Source organism: Manis javanica, chromosome 10 (genome assembly GCF_040802235.1).
Source record: "Manis javanica isolate MJ-LG chromosome 10, MJ_LKY, whole genome shotgun sequence".
Lineage (NCBI taxonomy): Eukaryota > Metazoa > Chordata > Mammalia > Pholidota > Manidae > Manis > Manis javanica.
The window spans coordinates 95,570,687-95,598,170 of NC_133165.1; the positions used below are offsets into that span (position 1 = coordinate 95,570,687).

Consider the following 27,484-nt stretch of genomic DNA (forward strand, 5'->3'; position numbering starts at 1 on the left):
CCATTAAAAAACATAGTTGAATTTACAGATTTTTCAAATTACCCTACCCCAAAGGAACCCACCTAAGTTTCCTCACCCAAACTTTTGCTACCAAATAAATCATACCTGGACCTGTGAATGATCTCCTTCTTTACCTCTCCCTTACCTGCTCCCAAGTCCTTCCCATTCTTAACTGGGAGATAGTAAGAAACTGCGCTTTATCCTCATATTTCTAACAGTGGAGCTACGGAAGGAAAAATTAGTGAAACAGCTGCTCATTTAAATTGAAATCTGTTTACTTGTGATTGTAGGTACATCTAAAGACTGACAGAAAAGCAGAAAAAAAATTATCAGTTATTCCTTCTTTATACATACATTATATCTACTTTCCTGAACTTGACATTACAGTTGCCAAACAATTCAAATCAGAACTGGTTTTCATATTAAAACAAAAACAAAAACAAGCTATTCTAAGGTTATTAAAAACCAAATCTACTCTTTAACTCCTACTGTTTGAATGATACTAACATATGTAAAGTATATCAACTGCCTTAAATGTTACTAAGAAAAGTAGCTTCAAAAAAATACTACATAAGTAAAAAAGTTTTCAACAGAATCCACAGGAGCTAAAAGAACAAGCAATTATACCATTTCAAACATAAAAAGACTAAATGTGTTTGTTTTCCTTTTTATTTTTTTATCCAAACATTCAGAGGAAACTGACTTTCTTTGTTCAGTGTTTATTATTTCACCTTTCCTGAAGCAGAAACCAAATACTTTGATAAATGGGAGAGTCTGGTAAACACACCCTTGAACATTAGGACTCAAAGCCACTCATCTAGTTGCATTTTCATCTTTGTTCATTTTTCCTGAAGTCACCACCATCCTGATTCACATTCTTTATATACAAAAAGGATATGAAAACACCAACAACAACCTTACTCCAATTAACACTTACATGAAACCAAAATGGATCTATTATACATGCAAACAAGTGCTGAGAAATCTGAAAGAAAACTGCAGAAGAGAGCTATTCTCTCTGGAAATACTATCAGTTCTTTAATCCATAGTTAGTCTATATGGCTAACCCAATTCTTAAAGCTCCAATGACAGATTATCTGCCTCATATCAAAAATACTTGCAAATACTTATTTTCCTCTAGGGATCTACAAACACAACTACCAGACCCATACCAAACCACCAAAGTAGTTTTTCCATACCACTCAGGAGACTAGGCAGTTCCATTTGTGAACTTAATTCTTAAACTCGGTATTTAATAAAAAGGTCAGTACTTCTTTGTAGCTTCCCACACCCAAATGTGCTACAACTCAGATGGCTCTCTGTACCTAATATGGTTTCAATAAAATATTACAATATATATAAATAGGCTCATACAGACATGTCTTCTTTTTTATAAAGGGCTTTCCCTAAGTATCAAATTAACCTATGTTTCAGGAAAAGATGATGCATTTATTAAAGGAAATATCTGCAAGAACACAGAAAACTCATAAAGTTAAAGTACAAATACAGGCATTGCTTATGAATACGAAATGTGAACATACTCATCCCCTTACCTACTAACATGAGCCTCGGCTGGAATTCCCCTGAACCACCTGGAGGACGGATGCGCCAAAGCTCATCTTCTCCACTTCTTCATCCAGTTCCCTTCCCCCTTCATATTTCCCTCCTCAACACATGACCTTTTCCTCCTTGAATGCACCAATATTTAAGAATCATAAAAACTATTTACTTAATTTTACTGCTCTGTTTAGTATCGCCAGTCTCACTTTCTATTACCTGCATTTTTCATATGTTAGAAGCTAAATATATTTTTCCAGGCTGGCTGTGAGGCTAACTCCTACTTCACGGTTGTTTCTACCACCAAAATGTTATTACTACTGCAAAAATGCACTGACTTCCAAACATCCTACTAGTAGGTTTAATCTATTCACAAATTGATGGATTGTCTGATTATCTTTACCTATCAGCTCTTTACAGGAATTACAAATGGTTAGAAAGAGAATGAGGGCCCTCCACATCACCCTCCCCACATCTGGTTCACAGAAGGTTTCCCAAAAGGTTCACATTTGGAACATTTCTCCAGGAAATAAGTCAGCAGCTCATTTTGCAAAACAATTTGTTTCACTGATACAATTAATTGAAATTTTATGAAAACAGAATCTCACATCCTTGGCTAAATTATAAAATATTAGACTTTAACTATTAAAAAACTTAATAAAAATCCAGCAATGGAAAATCAATCAATTATACTCTAAAAATTATGCCACCTTTCCCCTCCAAAATGTGCAAATATCAGCTGTCTCAAAACAATATATTTTTACCAAGCAAGACAGGATATATGTGCATAAAATATCACTTATCTGTTTTGACAGGAAATGAGACCAAAGCAATACAGCTGGACAAAAAACACTGTGATTTACCTAATTCCTAACACTTATTTAAAAGGAAAACATAAAAACTTTATTGCCAAGAAATAAAACCCAATGCCTCTGGCTGCAGTTTCAAATGTAGGGTAAGTATGTAAACAAACAGATTTGCCAAAACTGTGTGGCTATGATTTCAACACAAGAAACACAAAGCTGAAGAGCCATACAAATTTTTTATATTTCCTGAGCTGATGCTGAAAATAACTCACAGGAAAGGGCTGCTATTGAGATGTATGAGTCCCAACCCCCATCTTACTACTGTGCATACTCTTATCAGTGTCACGGTAACCTGGAAATGCTCATTAGGGGTATTAATTTATACTTAATCATTATATTAAAATCTAACAATACCACCAGATGGTAAATGTAACCCAAGAGACACATCTTCTAGACCAGCATGATAATTTATAACAAATACCGTACTGGGATATGAGATGACTGGCAATGCTACTTTCCAGCTCTTTAAAGCCCAGTTTGGGGTTCAAAATGGGAGAAAAGCAAACAACAAAATACTTACTACTTTCTTTCATCAGAGATGAGGGACTACCAATTAATTAAAAATAAATGTTTTTCAAGCTTATTTTATTTTGAATCCTGGTACTTGAGGAAAACCAAAAGATAAATCCAAATCTGTCAAATGATGGGGACCTTCTGGGCAAAATTCAACAGACAGCAATCCACATTTGCTGATTCTACTTCCTCTCTTCTCAGGCCTGGTCTGCAATCTGCCTTCTTCCCTCAGAGCACCAATGAAACTGCTCTTACGATGTTCAGAAAATGACCTCTGCAAGGGGCCAAGGGCAGGCCACCCCAAGATGTGCCACTGTGGCCTGCAGAGTCTGTCGGAGCTGAAAACAACCTTAGGCCCAAAAGACTCAGAAAACCACTTTGACCTTCTCCTACCCCCAGCTGCATAAAAAGAATTTGTATGAAGGAACTGCTCCAGGAGGAGAGCCATCACCCTAGATAACTAACTTATAATGTGAACTCATGTAGTCAACAGGGAGGAATGTGGCAAAGTCTTTTAAAATTCTTCTCTATGTCCCATTGTTTCTGTGTGGCTCAGCAAACATTTGTTTCCCAAACATTTACTCTTTCATATTCCTGTGAATTGCTTCCTTTTTCCTTTGAAGTCCCAACCCCTTCCCCCTTCTCCTTAGTTCAAGATGACATACATACCTCATTGTTCCTGTCTTTGAAATCTCATGTCTATGGATTCTCTATCGGTATGTAATTAAATTTGTTTTTTTCCTCCTGTTAGTCTGTCATATGTTAGTTTGATTCTTAAAGCACCTAGAAGAACCTCGAGGAATAGAGGAAAATTCTTCTTCCCCAACACCTCCTAAATGTCAAATGCAGTCCTGTCCTTTGTATAAACCTTGGGTCAAGTGTCACCACCCTGTGAAGTCATCTTTAATACCCTACTTGGTGTGTAACTCAAAGCTTGGATTAATAAAATCACGGTGTCCTCTAACTGTCTGCTGCCTCACTGGACAGAAGCTCCTCGGGACTAGGTGCCCCCTTTCACCTTTGAACCTGTAATGCTTGACATGTGGTCAACCTGTGGAATAAAGAAACTGAGGGCTTGCTAGGTTACCTAGGAAAACCCAGTTAACATACATCTTCTGTGAAGTGCTTATTATAAGAACAAACTAAAACAACAGAGGAAAAAACCTGGAAAGTTTCCAGGGAAAGTTTTTCTTGGTTATAGAATGAAGAAATCTGCCACAATTTCAAGAGGAAAATTCCAACATTTGGATACTATTATTTCACTAAATTGTCTTTACCCCTTTAATATTAAAGCCCAAGTTTTAGGAACTTCCCTATGAAAAATCACATTTCTTAAATAATAGTAGTAAATGAGCACTCAGCAACCTGCATGCCAGGAAGAAAGTTCTGTTTTTCTGCAAGTTTTTTAGGTTAATTATGTCCGAAACATTTTAGGGAAGAGAGCTCATAACTGTATCCCAAATGCATAGGAATACTCCAGAGTGGCTCACGATCTTACTCTGGACAAAACTGCTTTTGAGAAACCAGGGCAGTGAGCAAATGATGACCCACCTGGGAAAACCTAAAGCTACTGTTTCTATGGCCATGGGAATCCCCTTCACCCTCCTTCACATTCAGAGATGACTGTTATCCTTTTCCAGTGGAGCTGCCCAGTATTACTTCTAACCCCATCCAGCACCCCCCCTCCCAGTTTCTTCTACTCACCCTTGCCTGGGGTCAGAAACTCAATTAGCAGAGTCACACAAACAGGAATTGGGAAGGAAAGGGGGAAAAACACAGTAATAAGGAGGAAAGGAGAGAAAGAAAATCCTCGGCATGCTAAATCCCAACCACCTAGCCCTTTCCTTCTCCTTATTACACCCAATGACTTACAGTTTTTCTCACAGGAAGCCCAGCTCCCCATTTCCTCATTCTTTAGTCACATCACCCTTTCCACAAACCTTGCTGCCTCAGACCCAGGGGATCCATTCCATCGACACTGCCCTGCCCAACCCACCCTGGCCAAGGCTCCCACCTCAGCAGAAAGCAGCTCAAAGAAAAGAGGGAGGCCAGTACAATAGTGGGTAATACAACTTGGGGGTTAAATGGGACCCTTCATCCCCATTGCCAAAACTGTTTCCCTGGGAAATACACTGTGAGTTCCAAACTACCATGAACTTACTAGAACACATTCCTATTTGGAACTGGGGACTACTTACAATTCTTGATAAATTATAAACATGTTGTTACAAATGTGTAAATATTAAGCTGTTGGACTCATGAAACAGCCATACTCTAAAGAAGTTGATCACAGAGGCTGCTCCCAAGCTTGGCATATGTCTGTTTACTAGTCCAGAATCTGGCTGTTTATACATGCAGACTGGAAAACCAGGTCCTTAAGCAAGATCCAGAATCTCTTCCCTGAGGGTTGAAAAACTATTAAGGATACTCTTGATATTCTCCAACAGGAAAATCTTAAACAGGGGTTCATTTGTATTTTTTCTTATCATTTAAAGAGCCCTAGGATGTTGGATCTGGAATTAATTATTCCAAGGCACAGGTCTACATTTCAACAGCCAGACTACCAAACAGGATTTTTACTTGAATCAACTCGGCTCACCTGAAATGTATACCCTATTTCTCATTTACCTTATTTCAGTGTGTTCAGGTAACCTCCTCAGGAAAGCCTGGATTTTGCTTTCTCTGCCTATTCAACATTGTTTACAAAAGGTACAACCTCCCAGGCAGGCAAACTTGTCAGTCTGACCCTGCGACTGAAGGCTTTTGATTCAACTGGCTCACTTTAGTAGTCTCAAGCCTAGCTTCACATTCCAGGCCGAAACAAAAACCTCTGTGGAAAGCGAATTCAAAGGCAGAGCTCACCCACTCTTCACCAGGCTGCCCTACTTAACAGTCTGTAACCTGTCTTGTGGCAAGAACCCTCTTTATGAATGCTCTCCAGCTGCACTGGCTGGCTGTGTGCATTAACTCCTTCCAACCTGGCTCCCCTGACCTGAAGAGCAGTGCCCTAATTGCATAAAAGCATACCAGAAAAATGACAATCTCCAGAAGTTTACAGCTGGTGTTAATGATAATGACAAACCAAAAAAATTTATACCAAGGGCAAGCCTCTATTTTCAAGGAAAAAACTTTATCTTAGTTTAGGATAGTAGCATACCATAAAGAAGCCAAATTCATTTCTCTCTCTCTCTCTCTCTCACACACACACACACACTCATGCACACAAACAACCCAAAAAGAACGTTAAAAGGACAGTACCAACAAGACTGTTCCATGGAAATAATAGCAAGCATGAATATAGACAATTTGTTTTTAAAGTTCAATATTTAACTCCAATTCTCTGTCAAAATATTTATACCCAGGAAAAGGATTTTGCCTAGTACTAAGGTTCAGAAAGCAGGCAGTTGTAGAAAGAATGCAGCTGGCTATGAGCTAAGCAAGGGAAGTTAAGTCTTTTATGGGTTAGAGGCAGAAGGGTAGAGCAGATTGCAAGTAAAGAAAAATGCTAGGAGAGCATCTGAAAGTTAAAAGAACTTAGAACAGTTTATCTTATTTGGTACACTGACTAAGAATTTGCTTGACATTTTAATTTATTCAATCCATCCAATAATCCTTTTGCTTGAGCCTCTTCTATGTGCCATATATGTTAATATTTCAACAAAAGTCCCACGTTAAGACACAGTGCTCAAAGACTTGAAGTTAGTAACCTAAGAAGGATATGAAGACTTCGAAAAGGTTTTATGTGTTTTGTGTTAAACATAAAACACTTTAAATATAAGGCAAAGGCTCCCTCTGTGACTATGGAGAGAGAAGGAAGCAGCTGCAGTGGTCGCTTCCTTTGCCTCTTTTTCCTTGATTTTTTCATATACCCAACCGACATCTACTGATCCATCCCTACTAAGCCCCTTGCCTGGCCTCATGCAAGACAAAAAGGTATATAACTACTGGAGCTTAAAACCAAACACAGAACTTCAGGCATACCAGTAACTAGTGATACCATAAGACAGATAATGCGTGTAAGGATACCACAGCATAAATGAGAGGTCAGAATAGGAAGTACACACTTCCCAGTAGGTAACTGAAGAAGCTTCATGAAGCCAATGATTGTTGAACTGAACCATCAAGACTGGGCAAAAATGCTGCAGGTATACCAGGGGTAGGAAGGATGTATATAGAGTGAGAGAGAAAAGAGAAGAGCCTCATGTTTCCTACATTTTTCCAATATCCATCTGAAGTCAGTAATTAGCCTTCAGTTAATAAAAAAGCTAACCTTCAAAAAGAAGTAAAATTTGCAAATTTAGAGGTTTTTACCTGACAAGGGCAACCACAGGTAAATTCATGGATTTCAATGAACTTCACAGATTTCTTACACCTGGCAAACAAACCTCACTGAACTGGCCAACTTCTTCCCCTAGGTTCCAGCTCTGACTCTTGACGTGGTGCCTTGGAGGCTCTGGGTACCTCTCTCTTCTTGGTGTTCCTTGTAGTAACTATACTACTACTTGTTCAAATTCCCTGAGTCCACTACTAAAATAAGTCAGCTACATCAAGCTTGCATAGCAAATACCCATTCCAACTATATGATAAAAGGAGACTGCACTTTGGAATAATTTAATATATGCTTCAGTAAGCCACTCTCTTAGCAAGCCATCTTTCTCCATGTGTGAGATTTTATCCTTCTCATAGGGGTGTTGAAGGCTAATTTCAGTGATCCATATGAAGTGCAGTGTCTGTCTGGCACCTAAGTATTTATTACCTGGAATGCTGACATCTGGGTCGGAGTTGCAGCTGTCCATCTGGAGCTTCATATGGTTCTTCTATCTCGTACACATTTGCGTCAGTATCCTCCAAGCTGCTGGAATTTTGCCTTTCCAACTCTGGAGTTTTCCCTACAGCCATAATAAATGGCAAGTTCTCATACTCTGGTATTTCCTCATAATGGCGTATGTTTTCATACTCGGGTGCACAGCCACTTGTAACAGATTTGCAAGGTGTGTGAGATGATGACTCCCTGGAGAGCAGCTGGTCATCCAAAGACTCAGCTCTTGGTCCATTAGTTGCACTAGTCTGACCTCGAGATTTCTTCCTCTTCTTTTGGAATTCTAGATTACAGTTATCTGCAGAATATGCCTTGATGGGTTTACTTTTCTTCTCTTCCACCAACAAGCCATGCCAGTCACTTTCAATTCCTTTTTGCTCCCCACCTGAGAGGCTGCCTGAGGCTGTGTCTCCAAGTTGGCTACTCTTGGACCAAAATTTCTGGAAGTCACTCTTCATGAAACAGATGGACAGCTTCAGGTTGAGCAACTTCCTTAAAGAGGTTTTCTTTTGAGAGTCTTTGCAAGGCTTAGTGCACCTGTCCATATCCACAGCAGATAATGATTTTGCTCTAGGCTTAGTCAGGGCAGTTGAAGGCTCACTATTTGAAGATATAGTTACAGACTTTAAGGATTCTGGGTTTCCTAAAAAGGGTAAAATGGGATGAGGTAATTTCCACACTGGCTTTTCTGAAGGTTGTTTAGGCATATCAAAGGAGGATGACATACCATGGTTTGAGGCACACAAATGATGAAGATGTTTTCTTTCTAGAGCCTTCTCTGAATTTTTTTCTTCATTTGAGGGATAAGAACTTCTCTCCAGAAGCTCCTCTGAGGCAGCCTTCTTAAGCACTCCTGCAGCAGGCAAGCTGTGTCTTTGAGGTTTTTTTGGGATAATTCTTGAGGAACTTTCATCTTTTACTGTAGATTCCTTTTGCATTAGAGGGGCGGACACTCCCAAGTTACAGGCAGTAGGCAAATGTTTGTTGCAAGTTAATTTGAGCTGCTTAGGCAGGCTCATAGATAGAGTACTGCATCTTATAAAACTGGTCCCTTTGTCCACAGGAAGTGACATACTAGAACCGTCTACTGTCTTGCTGTCAGAACTCAAAGTAAACACTGTCTCCATTTTTTCAGAGGAAGATGTGTCATGCCACATAGTTTTCTGTGAATTAACCAAGATATGTCTGTCATCATTGGAGTCCACGTTCAATTTACTTTTATTTCCTGGCTTCCCTTTGTCCACCTGTTCCTGGTAACACAGAACATTCTGATGAACACTGATTTTACTGTTTTTCAAACTATCTTCAGAAAGACAAGAAGAGTTTCTGTTTAAATTCTGTGATTCTTCAGTATTTTCACTAGGAATATCTATATACTTTTGGCGTAACAGACGAGCAGCTCGTATCTTTCTGGGCTTGGGAGTTGGAAATCTGGGGGTATATGGTACTAAGTGAATTTCTAAGGGATCAAGATCTTTGACATCTGATTTCTTATTAACTCCATCTGAATACAAAAAAGTACTCCTTTTACCATTTTCCAGAGTTTCTTGTTCAGATGAATGAAAGCAAGTACTGCTTTTTTCACTTCCATCCTGACAAGTTTCAAAATTTTGAAATTCATCAGTAGGAAGTTGTACGTGGCAATGGTGCAGATCAGTAACTTTTTCAAAGCTGGACAGGGAAGGTGACAAATCCGCAAATTCAATTCTGAATTGTCTGTTAGAGTTACAGCCATCATTTATTTCTGTGTTGTCTATGGACACATGCTTCTGTGGAGAAATAAAAGGTAATGTTCGTTGTATTAAAACATCTTTGAGCTTCTCTTCTAGAACGCTTGCCTTTGAAACTACTCCAATCTGGCTCTTGATCTTTTCACCATTAGGATCATATTTATTCCTTGTTTTTAAAGATGAAGACAACTCATCAATTTTACCATTTTCTAAATTTTCATGCATTTCCAGAGGCTCTAAGATGAGCTGCTTTACACACAAATTCTGTCTCTTCCCAAGCTTATGGATACAATCAGAACTGCAGGAACACACTGGCAAAATATAATCACTGCTCTGGCTTTTGCAATTAGAATCATCAGTGCTGTCAGGTAATTCCTGTTTATGATCTTCCAGGTTCACGATGAGGTTCCTTGATGGTGACTGTCCAATGTCTTGAACAGGTGAACCCTTCAGGACTTTTGGTTTTGGGGCTATTGCTGGTTTGAGTTTTTTTGTTGGCTGTGGAACACTAGAAATCACAATATCGGGTTTAGGTGCAACAGGAGGTGGAGCTGGCTTATTATTTGCCATGACAAACTTTGGCTTGGGGGCCACTGGTGGCTTCTTAATCTCTAGAAAGGAAAAAATAATAACTCGGTGACAAAAAAAACAAAGCAGAAGATGCTAAATGATTAAATTTGGTAACATTTTTACTTCTGACAATATGGTGAACTTGCTTTCACTGGGTAGATTATGTTACATGATACAGAGTCAATATTACTTTTGAAAATTTCTTAAATTGCCCGCAATTCCAGTACACATGCCTCTGCATATATTGTACATTTCTTAGTAAGCACAATACAGTTTTTCTTCTAACTTTGGAATAGATTAGCATATCTTCAGTTGGCATGAAATGAAATAATTGGCTTCTGCTTGGGACCTGCATAGTAGAAGAAAGCACTTTAGTTCATTTGCTGAGTGCTAAGAGCTCAATCTGCCTAAGTTGTATGTCAATGTAACCCTTAAGTGTCTCATATCAATAAGCAGTAGTATTCTTCTACCTCAGTGATAGACAGTAGTTGTATAAATGTCTTTAATTAATCAATGATCTATCTCACTAGAACCCCAAAACAATCTTAGAAAGGATTACAGACAACAGAAATTTTCCAAACTTAAAAACTGAAAAGTAATTCTTCTGTATTATTCAAGACTCATAATAAATTTGGTGCTTCTCTGTGCAGGTGGTGGCAGCTAGGAATTTTCATTATAATCCTTCATGGAGCTTTATTTTTTAAAAAGTCTGTGTGTAGGTTATACCCTAGATCTATTCAACCTGAGTTGCTGGGTGTAGAGCCTTGGACATCTGTATCTCCTTTAAGTTCTACAAGTGATTACGTTGTATATCCTTCATTAATAACCACTCTTCTAGTCCATTTAAAAGATGAGCATTTGCCCAAAGCAATTTACAGATTCAATGCAATCCTTATCAAATATCAACAGCATTCTTCAATAAACTAGAACAAATAGCTATGAAATTCATCTGAAACCAAAAAAGACCCTGAATAGTCAAAGCAATCCTGAGAAGGAAGAACAAAGCTGGGGCAATTATGCTCCCTAACTTCAAGCTCTACTACAAAGCCACAGTAATCAAAACCATTTGGCACTGGCACAATAACAGACCCACAGATCAATGGAATAGAATATGAGAGCCCAGATATAAACTCACACATATGTGGTCAACTAATATATGATAAAGGAGCCATGAATATAGAATGGGGAAAAGATAGCCTCTTCCACAACTGGTATTTGCAAAACTGGACAGCTACATGAAAGAGAATGAAACTGGATTATTGTCTAACTCCATACACAAAAGGAAACTCGAAATGGATCAAAGACCTGAATGTAAGTCATGAAATCATAGAACTCTTAGAAGAAAACACAGGCAAAAATCTCTTGAATATAAGCATGAGCAATTTTTGCCTGGACACAGCTCCTTGGGCAAGGGAAACAAAATAAAAAAGAATGAGTGGGACTACATCAAACTAAAAAGCTTCTGTACAGCAAAGGACACCATTGCAGAACAAAAAGGCATCCTACAGTATGTAAGAATATATTCATAAAGTACATATCCAATAAGGGGTTAACATGCAAAATATATAAAGAACACATAAGCCTCAACACCCAAAAAACAAATAACGTGATAAAAAAAATGGGCAGGGTACCCAAACAGACAGTTCTCCAAAGAAGAAATGCAAATAGCCAACAAGCACATGAAAAGATACTCCACATCACTAATCATCAGAGAAAGGCAAGCTAAAACCACAATGAGATATCACACCAGTAAGAATGGCCACTATCCAAAAGACAAAAACAACAAATAATGACAAGGATGCGGAGAAATGGGAACCCTCCTACACTGTTGGTGGGACTGCAAATTGATGCAACCACTGTGGAAAGTAGGATGGAGGTTGCTCAAAAAACTCAAAATAGAAATATCATTTGACCCAGTAATTCCACTCCTAGGAATTTACCCAAAGAAAGCAAAATCTCTGATTCAAAAAGATATATGCACCCCTATGTTTATTGCCACACTGTTTGCAATAGCCAAGATATGGAACAACCTAAGTGCCCATCAATAGATGGCTGGATAAAGAAGATGTGGCACACATACACAATGGAATAGTATTCAGCCATAAAAAGAAAAGAAATCCTGCCATTTGAAACAGCATGGATAGATTTAGAGGGTATTATGCTAAGTGAAATAAATGAGGTGGAGGAAGATAAAAACCATATGATTTCACTTATTTTTTGAAGCAAAACAGGAGGAACAAAACAGCATTAAACTCATAGACACTGAGAAGTGACTAGTGGTTACCAAGGGGGAAGGGAAGTGGGCAGGGGAGGGAGAGGGGGGACTGCTGAATCACTGTGATGTATGTTTGATAATTTAAAAAATAATAATTAAAAAATAAGGTGACTGTCATTCTTGTTGTAGCAATTCTTCCTTGGCATTATATAAAAAGTACTTTATCAGCTCCTACTACACTACTAGTAGATTTATACAGACCTGCTCCTAGCCTACAGGAACCTAGTAAATGCCTCATACAAAAGACCTGTAAAATGAAGATATACAGAACCTTAACATTTGTATTTTTTTCTATGGTCTTTTAAGTTTTTCCACCTATAATATCAGTTATCATACTAGTTAGTCATTATCATACTCCTTCAACAGGATCTAAGGCTTAATAAAAACTTAATTTGTTCTTGAATAAAAATAAACATAGATGTTTCAAAATATCTGCAGGACATTGTTTAAATACTTGAATACACAGTGGCTTTGATACTTCATTTAGTGATGATTTTCTTTTCAACAAAGGAAATTAGTCACAACTCTCGGGAAGATATTACAGGGAACTGAAAAAAAAAAAAAGAGTAGGGCGCCCTACTTCCTTTTACCCAACCAAAAATTTCCTAAACTCCTAATAATATACATTCAACTATGATCATATGAATAACAAATGACTTCTAACCCAATTCCTAGGTATAATGTTGTGATGAAAAAGGAAATGAAGTATTTCCAAAATAATTTAATACAAATTCCCAAAGCGATACAATTTCAGTTAGCTATTCAATAAGCATGTTACTATTTTGTTCGATTTTTTTTTTTAGGTAGAAGAAAATAGTAAAACTACTCAAAGCATAATGACAAAGCTTGGTTAACAGTCTATTAAATTAAACTCTTGATCTTAAGACAAAGTATGAATGCCCTAGGCCTCTTCCCAACTTTCCATCTAATTCAAGGTAATGCAAACTGACAAAATGTGTTGATTTCATGTCTGAAGCCATTCTTAAAAACTCTGGGGCTTTTTGAAATAGTTTTTAAAAATCAGTTCTGCAAGATTTTTAAAGAGTTTTGGATATTGGTTGCACAATATGTAAAGTATTTATGCGACTGTCCTGTCTGTTTAAAAACGATGGAGATGGCAAATTTACGGTAGTGTATTTCTTTAAAAAAAAAAATCAAAATCCATGTTAATGTAGACTAATATTTTTGAAAAGTTAGCAGAAATCAGACAGAATTTTTGAAGAGGTTATTATTAGTCAGAATAAATGTTTCCATGAAGTCACTGATACAGCCAAATCTGAAATCCTTCATCATCATCATCATTATTTTTTTTTTAGTGGCTCTATTTTGAAAGAAACACAACTCAAAAAATAGCAAGCCATTATATTTTGGTCTGCTCCAATGTAAAACCCTTGAAATAAGTGCATTATGTTTGTAAATGAATCCAGCACCTTTGGATCTTAATACTGTATCAACAGACCCAAAGCTTTTTAGAGCAAAGTAGCAAATCTTTTATTTATACAGCTGTTTGGCTCCAGGGAAAAATAAGGTAAGAAAGTAGGGCACTAGTACCATTTTACTATTACAAACATTCTTGTCATCTGTTACACACAGATGGCTGGAGTTCAAGTGTGTACTTTTTTAGCTATTGGACCGGAGAAAGAGGCATTAATGAGGCTGTACATGTTCAAAAAGATACAAAACACACACTTGTAATTATCTCTCCTCTTTCATAACCTGATTAGCATAATTCTAAAATCTCTACTATGGGCCTACTCTTCCACAGTTGCAGAAAAAGAAAGCAAGTTCTTCAGAATATATATCTTAAGATGGTCTATATTTTCCTTATTTTCTTGAGTTAAACCAACCATCTCAGATACCACAGATTAAATTCAATATAATTAAACATCCCCTCCCCCAGTTGCAAATAACTTTCCTAAAGTTTTAAAGTATTTGATAATTGTTCCAAAAAGCATCATAAACAGCTTGTAAGAAAGATGAACATGTAATTTTATATGAATGGGCTGGAAATAAAGCCCCGGATCTCTTCCATATTCTCCACTTAGACATGAGAATTATAATAAATCTTAACAGATGGATGAGCAAAAAAGTAGTTAAGGAATCTCAGCAAGCCATGCTAAAAACTAACTCAGCTAAACAGGAAGCGTCCCTCTTTTAAACACCACAAAAATGTCTGTGGATTTCCTTAATTACAAAGTTGATAAAATGTAGAAATAGCTTGCATTATTCTAGAGTACCACATGAAAGAATCATAAACTTCCAGACTGAGCCCTAGATCAGGTTTACATATTTAAAAGTCAAATTAAATGTTTCTGTACCTTTTCACTATACACTGTTAGTACTAGAATTGACAACGGATATATATAAGGTATAAATATTTCAAATGATCTGACACTCCAAAAGAATGGAGAGCTAAGATTAGCTGGAAATTTTTCAAAATTTAAATTAGATTGGTTCAGCGATAAAGAAACTTGAACAAAGGTGAAGTGCAAAAATTTAGGATGACAAATATAATTCACCTCAACTAAGCAGAAAGCCTCCTTTTGGTAAGGAAAAGAAAATTTATAAATAGTGTAACTCCCACAGTGTATCACGACGTATCATCTATACATACATATAACATCAAAAACGAAAGATCCACATCTTCAAGAATCCTACCACAGGAATACTTCACTCCTTGCTTTCGAATTCTATTGGCTAACTTCTTGCCTTGTTAGGTGTAATCTGATTACACCGAGCAGTGCAACACTCCAATACAGCAAGGCTTTAGAAATAATATAAATCGGAACACTTGGCGTGCTGTTTGCGTTTCAAGCTGCAAGAATTTAAAACAAATGCCCAAAAAAGCAACGACAATTTAATCTGGAAGTAACTTGGAGGAAAAGCTTTACAGGGAAAAGTTTACTGTAAAATTTCTAATGAAAGTTTCTTTCTACGTGACAAAAACATAAAAACACCCTGTAATACTTAATACATAATATTAAGTTCTGGTTTAGAAATTAACCTATATTCTTATAAGTGAATTTAACACCAATTTAGTAATTATTTTGGAAACTAAGAACTGTTTCTTAAAAATGTTTAGAAATACACTGTCCAGAATGGCTCAAAATCCACACAAAGGTAAATACAGGCTTTGTCATTTGGATAAAGGGAAAGGACTATGGGAGGCAGAAAATAAGGCTTTGTTTACACTAACCTGGTAGAAAGAGGGGGGAAATATCCGTAAAAATTGTGTAAAGATGAGCAAAAAATTGCCATCGGCTATTTTCCTCCTCTGCTTCTAAGGTAACAGGGAGGTAAATACCAGGACAGGAGAAACGACATCTAAACCTCCTTAACAAGGGTCAGGGTTTCCAGTTCATACTAGGTTCAAAGAGATTCAGCACAATCGTCGAGTTCAACAGTCCGGGAACACTGACCTTTCCTAGAAAAACTTATTTCTTAACATGAGAAATTATTTCACACGCAAACGCAAAGTCGCTTAAATTTTGGGAGCCGAGCAAACACCATTTTTACATTTCTTATTTCACCTGGCGCAAAGAGCCGCCAACACAGTCTCCCAGTAAAGAGAGGTTCCAAGAAAGAGGTTCCAAGATTTTCAAACAGTCCCCCTTGGCAGGAAGGGACGAGAAAAGCCGGCAGCAAACGCCGTGTTCCGAACTTGCCAAAATCCTCGGAAAGGGTAGAGAGAACACCGCTAACCTACCCCAGAGGGAAAAGTTGCTCCCGAGCTCAAGACTAGTAGCGCTCACTACAAACTTTCCAGCAGCCGGCGCGAGCCCCGCCACCTACCCGCGGCAGAAGTCATGATTCCCCGTGGAGCTCGCTTCCCGACTCGCCCCCCTCAGTCCGTGCTTCCCGTACCGTCCATTGTCTCAAGAGTTTGGGCAGAAGAAAAGGGCCCCCGCAGCGCCCGCATTCCGCTCCGCGGGCGAGAAGCACAACCCGCGCGCCGCACAAAGGATGCAGCGGGCTCCAGGGACCCAGCGGCGCTCCCAGGCGCGAGCGGCCAGAGGCGGGCGGACAGCCAGGCGCGGGCACGAGCAATGCTCACCTCCGCCTCGCCAGCGCGGGCCCCTTCCAGCCCCAACAAAATCACTGCTCCGGGAGCCCCGTGCTAGCCGCGGCCGAAGAAGGCGGACAAAAGCCCCAGCCTTCTCCAATCAGAGAGCTCGGCCTTCATCCTGCTCCCGCCCCCACGCCCATCCTCTCTTCCAATAAGTGGGCCTAAAAAGGGGGCGTGGGCTGTGAGGCACGCTGGGAATTGTAGTTTTCTGAACACCCGGACCGGCAGGAGCAAAACCCTGGGTGCCGCCTGTTCTCTCGCCTTCATTTCCCATCGTGCTGAGGCGGGTGGCATGGCGGAGAAGGATGACACCGGAGTTTGACGAAGAGGTGGTTTTTGAGGTAAGGAGAAAATGGCGGGGGGTGTGGGTTGCCTTTGCTTGAGAAGAACGAAGGGGAAGGCCAGGAGGTAATGTGAGGGGCCGATCCCGGGACGCGGAATCGGGTGGCGCTCCCGTCCGCCTCGGCGTTTTCGGGCCTAGCGTGGGTCGCAGCCTGACAGGTGTAGCCCGGGGCGCCGTCGTTGCGGCCGGCTGCCGCCTGGAGCGCTCCCGGAATGCCCAGCCTGGGCAGTCTTGCCTGGCTAGGGGCCGAGAGCGCCGCCAGTACCCTCCCCGGGGGTGGACCCGCCGCCGGGGACTGCACCGTTGCTGGGGCGGGGCCCAGTGGTGCATTTGGCATACTTAATCAATACCTCTTTCCTCCCCCTCTTTCATCCTCGATTTTTAGGATCATTATCCCAAAGTGCTTTAGGGCACGCATCACACCTGAGGCGTGGCTGTCAAAATGAAGGCAGCAGGTGCCAGGTTTCTAACACTGTTTGATATCTGTGTGTAGGACCTACTGTGGGTGGTGACGGCCAAGCATCTCAGCATCTAGGTTCTTTTGTCCTTTGCTATTGCGCGCTAGGTGTAGCCGGTTCTGACTCGAGGCTCCGGGTTGTGAGTGCTTTTGTGTGGGACTATTTTAAGACGTTCTCTGCCATCTTGAATGGGGGGCGGGCGGAAGGGTGCGTCTAGTGTTCTCGTTGCCGTTCATCTATCAAACATGTTAAAACTCACACCCTTGTATATGTGGCATATATGTACGCTTTACATTTACTCATCCAACTAGACTTTAAGAATTTTTAAAAAAGAAATGGCCCATTCTCTTCAATGAAAGAGCTAAGCACTAAACAGTGCAGAATGATAAATGTTGAAAAATGCACAAACTGACACTGGAGGATGGATTTTTTAGGGGCTGGAGTGTAAGGGTCACTGTATAAAGTGTTTTGATGTGGCTAGAATGTAGAAGTAGTGGAAGATGAGGCTATTTTCCAAAATGAAGAACCTGGACTCGAGTTTCATAGGGAAGACAAGCACCTGAATTTTGGAAATGAGACAAGAAATAATGGAATAATAGCTTGGACAGATACTTCTGAAGTAAAATTGAGAGAACAGTTAAGAGATTGAATGTGGGAGCTGAAGTAAAGACAAAAATCTAGGTTGCTTAGATTTCTAGAGTAAGGGAAACTAGGTGGGTGTTCTTTTTTTACCCTGTGATTTTCTTAGATTTCTGAATACAATAGTAATACATGCTCAAAGAACCATTTCATTGTAGAAAGTAAGCCACAAAATTAAAATAATTACCTTGCTTCCCAAAGATGGCCAGTATTAACATTGTAATGTATTTTCTTACAGCCTTTTTTCTATGCAGATATATGTTTAAGTGTGTGATATTTTCTAATACAAAAGATATCATACCACATAGAATTTTATATGTATTTTTCACTTAAATTTATCATGAGTCTTTTCCTATTCATTGCTCTTTGAAAACATTATTAATAACATTCCATCATGTATATGTATCATAATATAACCCATTTCCCATCATTGGATATAGTGTTTCAAAATACCATTGTAATTAATACTGACACAATGCATCTTTAACTGAAACTGATTTTTCTGTAGAACAATTTCTAGAAAGAAATCTAAGTGGTCAGAAACTATGAATTTTTTAAGACTTATGCTGTAAGATTATACCAATTCATATTTCTATTGAGAATAAGATACTAGTTTCACCAAATTCTCCCCAACAGCCTTATTAGTTTCCTTTAATCTTTGCTAATCTGATAGAAAAAAAGGCATTCCATTGTTCTAATTTATTTGTTGTGCATTTATTGGGGCGATTTTTATTGTTTTGCTTGAGCATTTCTTTCTGTAATGTTTTGCCCATTTTCTCATTGGAGGCTAACTTCTTAAAAGTTGACCTATATTAATTCCTCTTATATTACTTAGACTTATATTTTTCCAGTTTACTTTTTAATTGACTTGCTTTTTGGCATATAAGTTTTTATTGCAGCACAATGTTCATTAAGAAAAGTGCACAAGTTATAATGTGCAGATTGATGAATTTTCACATGTTGAACACACCCGTGTAATGAGCACCCAGATCAAGAAACTGAAAACATCTCCAGCACACCAAAAGCTACCCTCTTGCTCCCTTTCAGTCACTTCTCCCCATCCTAAAGATAACCACCATTCAGACTTACAGTAACTTAGATTAGTTTGGTCTATTTTTATAGTTTACACACTCTGCAATTCCATTTGTATATGCTCTTTTTTGTCTCATTTCTTTTTCTCTGGTTTGTTAGGTTCATATTGTCATGTGAGCATCTTTTATTGCTCCATAATATTCCATGTGAATATATGATAGTTTATGAATCCCTTCTACTGTTAATGGTTTTGGGGTGTTTCCAGTTTGAGACTATTATGAATAGTGCTTCTGTGAACCTTTTGGTATGTGTTTTGTTGAACATATTTCTGTTGGATATATACTTAGAAGTAGGATTACTGAGTCATAAGAATTGTATACATTCACCTTTTGTAGATATTGCTGAACATCATTCCAAGGTGGTTGTACCAGTTTATACTCCTAGCAGTGCATGAAAGGTCCAGTGGCTCTGTGCTCACCAACAATTGCCAATTTCACTCAGCATTCTGGTGAATGTGTATCCTTATCTTTTCTAAGCTTCAATTTGCATTTCCCTGAAAAAGAAATTGAGTCTTTTTATATGTTTATGGACCCTTGCACTTATGTGAAGCCAACTCAAGTTTTTTCCATATTTTTCTATTGGTTTATCTCTTTTTGTTACCAATTTGAAAGAGTACACATATACAACATACAAGTCCTTGTTGGATATGTGTACCTCAAATATCTTGGGCTATGTGTGGTACTCTTTTAATAGTGTCTTTCAGAGAATAGAAGCTCCTAACTTTGTTATAATCCAATTAAACATTTTTGTTTTATGATGAGTGCTTTTAAAGAAATATTTGCCTACTCTAAGGTCACAAAGATATTTTCTCTAAAAGCTTTTTTTTTACCTTTTGCATTTAGATCTGCCATCCATCTGGAACTGATTTTTTTTAATGGTATGAAATAAAGTTCAACATACTTTTTTCCCACATGGTGTCAGTAAAATAAACCCAGCATTTACTGAACAGACCATCCTTTCCACATTGAACTACAAAATAGGTCTTAGTATCTGGTAGGATGAAACCCTCCAGCTTTATTTTCTTTCACCGTTGCCTTGACTATTCTTGGTCTTTTGTATTTCCAAATGAATGTTAGAATTGGTCTGTCAGTTTCAGTTAAGAAAATAAAACCTACTGGAATTTTGATTGGGATTGCTTTGTATCTATAGATTAATCTGGGGAGACCTCATATCTTTACAGTATTGAGTCTTCCAATCCATGACCATTGTTATTGCTTACCTTCTAAATGAGTCAAGCAACTTACTATCTCTTTTTGTGCTCTAGGACTGATTTTACAAACTGGAAATATGGGAGAGGAAAAATAATTTTCCCTCTGTGCTTCTGAGTTAAGCAAAGAATCTTTATGGTGACGTTAGAATTATCCCCTTTGGTAATGATAGAGTTGAGGCTTAAATAACATGGGTTGTGGGGATATGTAGACTTTTTGTATTATCGGTAGGTTAGCTAATCAGACCCTTCTCATCACTATCAAATGCTTGGCCTGGGGCAGCCAGTTAAAAGTCAATAGGATGGCCACTGATCTTAAGACTGCTGTTACAGTAGGCTTCCCTTCCCTCTACCTGTTCTGGGGAGATCCTCCAGAGACCTCATCTAATGATCCCCTTGGCCGTGAGAGGTCCACCAGATCTAGCCAGAGGTAGTCCCCACTTGTGCTCACCTTGCAGGGTATCTCTCCCTAGGAGGCAGCTCACAGTCAGGTCCTCAGGAATGTCACCCAGAATGGCCTGAAATTTCTCCCTTTACTCTTTTCTTCATCAACAGCTCCCAGTGGAAGCTAAGAGCCTTCTGACTCACCTTGATTCTATAAGCCGTTGTACCTTTTGCACTCAGAATTCTTTCTATTGTCGAGTCTGCCCTATTTTCCATTTAGAGGGTAATGGAGATGTTTACTCTGCATGAGATCTGCAGTTCTGACCTAACCAGGACCTCGAACCCGCCTCTCCTTGCCCACGCAGGCATCTGTGGGAGCAAGAGAGCCCATGGCCAGAACCTCTTTCCCATCGTGGCAATTTTTTTCTCATGGCTGCCTTAGCCCATTGGGTGACCCAATATGATCTTTCCCAACAAATCTGGCAGTCTCTCTGAGGCCAGACCTTGACTCAGGCCTCTTCCTCTTGGCCCCTGATGAGGCTCTTGGATCTCCACCAGGCTCGCCTGCTTAGAACCCCCTTTATGCCTTTGTTGACACTGGAGGCTCAGCTACGAGCCTCCTCCCTCCTCTCCTTCCTCCTTTACCCCAGCACCTAGAGCTGCTGCCAAAACCTTAACCAATGGAGACCTGGCAGGTATTGAGACCAAAGTTACCTTGAGGATTGCTCCCCTAGAACCCTATTCTCCCATTTCCTCTGTGTACAGTTGGAATGGCTCCACCCCTGCCCCTTCCAACAAGGGCAAACCATCACAGGTACCACCCACTTGGATCAGTGCTACTGCTTAGATGAATGAGGTCACTAGGGAATCCTGAAGCCAGGAGTGTTGCCCCTTGAGGATGCTCTCCCTCCAGCAGATTAGAAGGAGAAGGGTATGCCAGTTTCCCGTAACGACTGTCTGCCCCCTTTCCCCCCCCACATTCAAGTGGTGCTGCTTGGGCTCTCCACCTTTGATCATGGGTCCTTGCCCTAGTCAAGTGCTGGGGCTACCCCCGTCCCACACCCCCTGCCAGATCTAGATACATGGAAACGAACAGCAGTGGAAAGGTACCATTTCACAGGCTGTCATGCCGCATCGGATGGAGATGTCTGTCCGAAACACAGTTTGGCACTAGACTGTGTGCTAGGCCTCTGGTAATGACCTCGAGACACCAGGCTCTCTTACTACTCCTCCTTCCCGTTCATTCTAGATGGAGAACCAACACTCGATTCCCTGCAATAGCCCTTTAGGTTGTATCTTCTGACACTAGAAACACTTCAAACCAGAACCTCACCCTTCTACAGAGGGCCTGGGTCCAAACAAGCCAATAACCTCAGAAAAACCTCTACTGTATCTACTTTGCCCCCATATCCTGGGCCCCCTCCACCAGACCAACCTGGGGACTTCAGCCTCCGAACACCCAAACACCCTTCTACTCCCAAATCTTCCCATATTCGAAGTCCTGACTTCGGGGCCAACCCACTATGGGACAGCAACCATTGCCTCTGCAGAGGGTCTGCCCCCTTGTGGAGGCAGCAGGGAAATTAGGCCCCCAGCTTGTGTACAAGCCCTGTCTAATTGAACTGAACTTAAAATAGACCTGGAAAGCTGCACTGACAATCCTGATGGTTGTATAGTTTCCAGCATCTAACAGTTGGCTGTGATCTGACTTGGAGAGATGTCTGGGTCATTCTGAGTCAGACTTTTACAGACACAGAACTACAGAGAGTGACCTGAGAGGCAAAGAAATTTGCAAATGGAGTACACCTACAGATCCTTAATTATCCCATAAGAGACATGGATCCTGGATAGGACTGTTATTTAATTTGCATAAAGGCTGGGCTTAAGGCTGCTGGATAGAAAGTCATCAGCTATACAAAAGTCTCTGCTGTGACCCAAGAGCCCCCTGAGAACCCAGCTGCCTTTCTCGGAAGGCTTAAAGAGGCACTCATTAAACATACCAGTCTTGTCCTAGCTTCATACAAGGGCAAGGTCATCCTGAAAGATAGATTTCTGACCCCGTCAGCACCAGACATTAGGAGGAAACTCTGAAAGGTAGTTCAGGACTCAGAAGCCACAATAGATGACATGTTTACTGTAGCAACCTCAGCTTTTTACACGGAGAGCAGGTCAAGGAGGTTAGGGCTCAGGAAGGCCAGGAAGGAGGAGGCTAGGCATGCCCAGATGATGGCTGCCCTACAGGACTGAGGGCAGCCCATTGACACCCCAGCCACATCCAAGGATGGCTCCATGAAGTACTACATCTGCTGCTAAACAGGACATTGTGACAAAGAATGTCCCTGAAGGGACAGGCCACCTGTCACTGCCTGCTCAAAATGAGGAAAGGCAGGGCACTGGGCTGTCTTCTGCCCCTCAGATTGAAGGGATCAGGGGTCTGAGGCAGCCCCAGGCCTGCAACTGCCCAACCAGGACTGACACAGCCCCCTATAGTGGGCCCCACTGCAGGAGATCACTATCACTGAACTGGACCCAAGTGTGCCAATGGATGTAGCAGGTAAGACAGTTAACTCTCCTTTTGGATACTGGGGCTACCTACTCTGTCTTACTTCCTTCTTCAGACCCCTCATCTCAAGAGCTTGCACTGTCTTGGGGCTTACCACTAAGCCAACTTCTCTGCCATTTCCTCCCCCTTTGTGCTGTCTGTGGGAAGGCCATGCCTTTCCCCCCAGCTTCCTGGTAATGCCTGAGTGTCCCAGACCATTGTTAGGCTGGGATAATCTACAAAAACTGAGAACTCTGAGCCACCCTAGGAGAATGGCCCTCCCAGCAAACTCCCCTACAGATGCTTGTGCTGACTGATAAGGATAACCCAGGGCAGAGCCTAGATAGAGACTTGGGAAAATGTTGTCAACCTAATGTCTGGGACCATGGCATTCCTGGGACATTAAGCCAGCCCTGTGACAACTGAACCAAAGGATCCTACTAAGTTCCCACCAACCAATCAGAGAAGCATCAGAACTAGGAGAGCTCAATCCGCTTCTGCTATCTTCTCTTCCCTTATTAAAACCAGTCCCTGATGCTGTTTAGTCTTAGTTGAATGTATAGCTGTGTAAGTCGGTTTTCTCCCTTTGCATATCTTCATCTTTCATATGACGGATATGTTTTGTTTTGGACTAGATACTATTATACTTCAGTACATTTGCACTATTGTTTAGAAAAAAATTAGGGTTACTGTTTTTTAATTTTTTGTTGTTTATAACATTTCATCTAAGGCTAATTGGATTAAGAGTCATTTCAGTTTGACAATACTAGAAGCCTGCAGTCAGGAAAATTTATGAATATGTGTCTTATCTGCTGCCAGTTTAAAAAACTTTCAAGTAAACACAAATATTAAGTAATATCCGTTAAAGGCATCTTAAAAACCCCACTCACCCTATTAGTACTTCTGCAGTTACTGAGTAATACTGAGGGACCCTGAAGAAGTTATGTTCAGGTTTTTTCAAAGAGCAGCTTCTGATAGGAAAATGCTTAGTAATGATGAAGACACACCCTCCAGTTCAGTGGCCATTTTGTAGTGAGTTCTTCTGGAGAAACAAGTGGGAATCATCAAAGAAAAAGTGTATGGATCAAAAGAATATGGACAAGAGGCAGTAGATTTTCATCTAGATCAATTGGAGAAATTAAAACTATGCTGTCTGTGAGTAGTTTAATTACGTGGACTAATTTTTACAGACACTTTCAGCATATTTAATATTTTTGAAATCTGTGATTAGATTCTGCTTTGTTGATATTGAAGAAGAATTAAATTAATGCTTGGGCTTGGGGCTGTTGGTATAGTAATTTAGAAGTTATGTTGAAATGTGTAAACTCCCCAAAAATATTTCCTGTCATTTTATGATATCTTTAATTTTGCAGGTACTAGTCCTATTCAAGGTTTTAGGGTAGGGGAAGGGGGGGGGAGGCAATAAATAGTTACTTTTCAAATTATACTTTCTGATTGTGTACTGATTAAAGATGAGTGGAAAATCTGTAGAAATTCAGTATATTGGAAAAATAATAAAATGGGGACATTTATTTTCCTTTGTAGGGTTTTGTTAATTATGACACTTTCAGCTCTTTATATGCCAAACTTCCTCATTAAAAATAGAGAAAATAGCTACCTTGTTTAATTCAGTAATTACACTCTTCCTCATCAGTTTATTTTGTGGTGTTCTATAGTTAGCCTGGAAAGAAATAAGGAAACATAGCAATTGATAATAGGAGTTCATCCATTTCAGTCATATTTTCCAAAAAAAAAATTGCTCTTTCTATATGTGACAACCACATTTAGACCTATTGGTTTAAGCTAATATTCAAATATAAAAGATTTTAGAATAGTTTTAATAGCTAATGAATAATTGTGCTCAGGCAAATATTCTCCATCAAATCCCTTTAATTACAGATACCTTTCCTCTTAAAGATTTTGAGTAAAAGATCTTTTAAAAGTTCTATTGGCATGGTAGAAATTTTTTAAAAATACAAAATGTAGTATTTTTTTTCTGAAGAAATTAAAAATTGATACAATTTTTAAAAGAAAAGTTGCCTGTAAGTAATTTGATAAGTTCTGTTAACAAAGGAATGGAAATCAGGAATGTGCTTTTAGGTAAGCACAGATTTATATAGTTATGAAGTCTTCATTAACAAAGTTACTTTGACATTACATAATTTCAGTTTCTGTACCAGTGCTCCTAATAACACCTTCCGGTAGTAACTCTTTTCCTGTTGCTTCTTGTGTTTACTATAGACAGGCAGAGAGCAAATTAACACATCTGACAATAGTTAGCATTTTGCCAGACCTAATAGTATGGCTTTGGTACAGTACTGACAATTTTATATAAAGGAACTGTGTAATAGTTGAGCGATCCTTGGTTTTGATACAGAAAAGTTCATAGGATCATTCTTTTCATTTGCTAAACTAACAATTCAACATGTTTTTATCAGGTCTTAGCCTGGCACTTTTTTGTAAAAAAGCCAAATAATACAGGGAATCAGCCTTCCCTTAATCCCCCTTTTCTTCCCAGAAGTGAAAAACTGTAACCAGTTTTCTTCCACATCATTTTAGTGTAATTACATTCATATGTACATATATGCAAATACATGTGTGGTACACATAGAAGTATTGTGTAAGTTGACTTTTTAAATGTAAGCAGGGTTTTAAATGGTTGTATAGTCAGTATTCTCTTATGTACATTAAAGTATACTTTTGTAATTATATCCATAGAATAGATGCCTAGTAGAATTGCTAGGTCAATGGATATATACATTTATATTTTTATATATATACACCCCCACCCATGGTATATTAAGTATCTGTTTCCTCACACACTTGCATCCTTGACCTCTACCCCCTAGGTGCCAGTAACACTCCTTGCCTTCTTGGTTTTAACAACCAAAAATGTTGTCAGCTGGGAAATGGAGGCAAAATCTGTTTTGACTGAGAACTACTGCTATATGTGAACGTACTGGATTCTTTGTTTTTAACTGTCTTATTTAATGGTATTTTAAAAACATGGCTCCAAAAATCACATAATTGAGAATTGTTTATTCCACAAACTTTACATTAGTTTGTAGAAGGAAAGTAAATATGAATAATTGATACTGACAGGTAATTGGCCATTGATTTGTACTTCCACCAAGACTGATAACTTGAAATCTTGTTGCTAGAGGGTACCTTTGACATTTGCTGTCCTTGGTGAGAGTACAGGCAGCCCTCAGATATATTAAGGGTTCAGTTCTAGACTACTGCAATAAAGCAATCATAGCAATAAAGTGAGTCAAATGCATTTTTTGGTCTCCCAGTGCATATAAAAGTTACCTTTACATGTACTCTAGTCTGTTAAATGTGCAATAGTATTATGTCACAACGTACATACCTTAATTAAAAAGTACTTCATTGCTAAAAATGCTAACCATCATCTGAGCTTTCAGTGAGTCATAATCTTTTTGTTGATAGAGGGTCTTGCTTCCATGTTGGTGGCTGCTGACTAATAGCGTGGCAGGTTGCTGAAGGTTGGGATGAGTGTGGCAATTTCTTAAAATAAGATAACACTGAAGTTTGCTGTATCAATTGACTCTTCCTTTCAAGAACAATTTCTCTGTAGGATGTGATGCTATTTGATAGCATTTTACCCATATCAAAACTCCTTTCAATATTGGAGTCAGTCCTCTCCAACCTACATCTACCTTATCACCTAAGTTTATGTAATACTCTAAGTCCTCTGTGGCCATTTCAACATCTTCACCAGTAGTAGATTCATCTCAAACCACTTTCTTTGTTCATCCCTAAGAAGCAACTACTCATCTGTTCAGGTTTCATCATGAGACTGCAGTAATTCAGTCACATCTACAGGCTCCAGCTCTAATTCTAGTTTTGCTGTTTCCAACACATTTGCAGTGACTTCCTCCACTCAAAACTTGAACCCCACATCATCCATGAGAGTTGAATCAACTTCTTCCAAACTCCTGTTCATGTTGCTATTTTGACCTCTTCCCCTGAGTGATGAATACTCTTCATGACATCCAGAATGGTGAATCCTTTCCAAAAGGTTTTCAATATACTTTGCCCAGATCTATCAGAGGAATGAATCACTCTCTATGGTAGTTACAGCCTTATGAAATACATAATTATTTCAATAATAAGATTGGAAAGTTGAAATGACTCCTTGATCCATGGGCTGCAGAATGGATGTGTGTCAGCAGGCATAAAAACAACATTAATCTCATTGTACATCTCCATCAGAGCTTTTGGGTGAAGAGATAATGAGCAGTAATATTTTGAAAGGATTTTTTTTTTTTTTGAGCAGTAGGTCTCCACAGTGGGCTTAACCTATTCAGTAAACCATGTTGTAAATAGATGTGCTTTGTTGTTTCATTTATAAAACACAGAGTAGATTTAGCACAATTCTTAAGGGCCCTAGGATTTTTGG

General features: G+C 39.3%; 2 protein-coding genes across 13 annotated transcripts in view; one reads left to right on the plus strand and one right to left on the minus strand.

Moving 5' to 3' along the window:
• FGD6 (FYVE, RhoGEF and PH domain containing 6) overlaps positions 1-16,464 on the minus strand; it is a 106,387-nt gene extending 89,923 nt beyond the window's left edge. For 4 of the 6 annotated variants that reach the window (XM_073213639.1, XM_073213642.1, XM_073213638.1 and 1 more), the window contains exons 1-2: positions 16,195-16,464; positions 7,693-10,096 (exon numbers count right to left, since the gene is read on the minus strand). In XM_073213639.1, the coding sequence (XP_073069740.1) occupies positions 7,693-10,096; positions 16,195-16,249 (2,459 nt within the window). In that variant the 5' untranslated portion in view covers positions 16,250-16,464. Of the gene's footprint in view, positions 1-7,692; positions 10,097-16,122 lie in introns of all 6 variants that reach the window. The other 2 variants (XM_073213641.1, XM_073213640.1) reach the window with 1 other exon arrangement.
• Positions 16,465-16,592: 128 nt separating this feature from the next.
• VEZT (vezatin, adherens junctions transmembrane protein) overlaps positions 16,593-27,484 on the plus strand; it is a 65,959-nt gene continuing 55,067 nt past the window's right edge. For 6 of the 7 annotated variants that reach the window (XM_073213644.1, XM_073213646.1, XM_073213645.1 and 3 more), the window contains exon 1: positions 16,593-16,737. In XM_073213644.1, coding sequence (XP_073069745.1) covers positions 16,702-16,737 — 36 coding nt within the window. In that variant the 5' untranslated portion in view covers positions 16,593-16,701. The remainder of the gene's footprint in view (positions 16,738-27,484) is intronic. The other variant, XM_073213648.1, reaches the window with a different exon arrangement.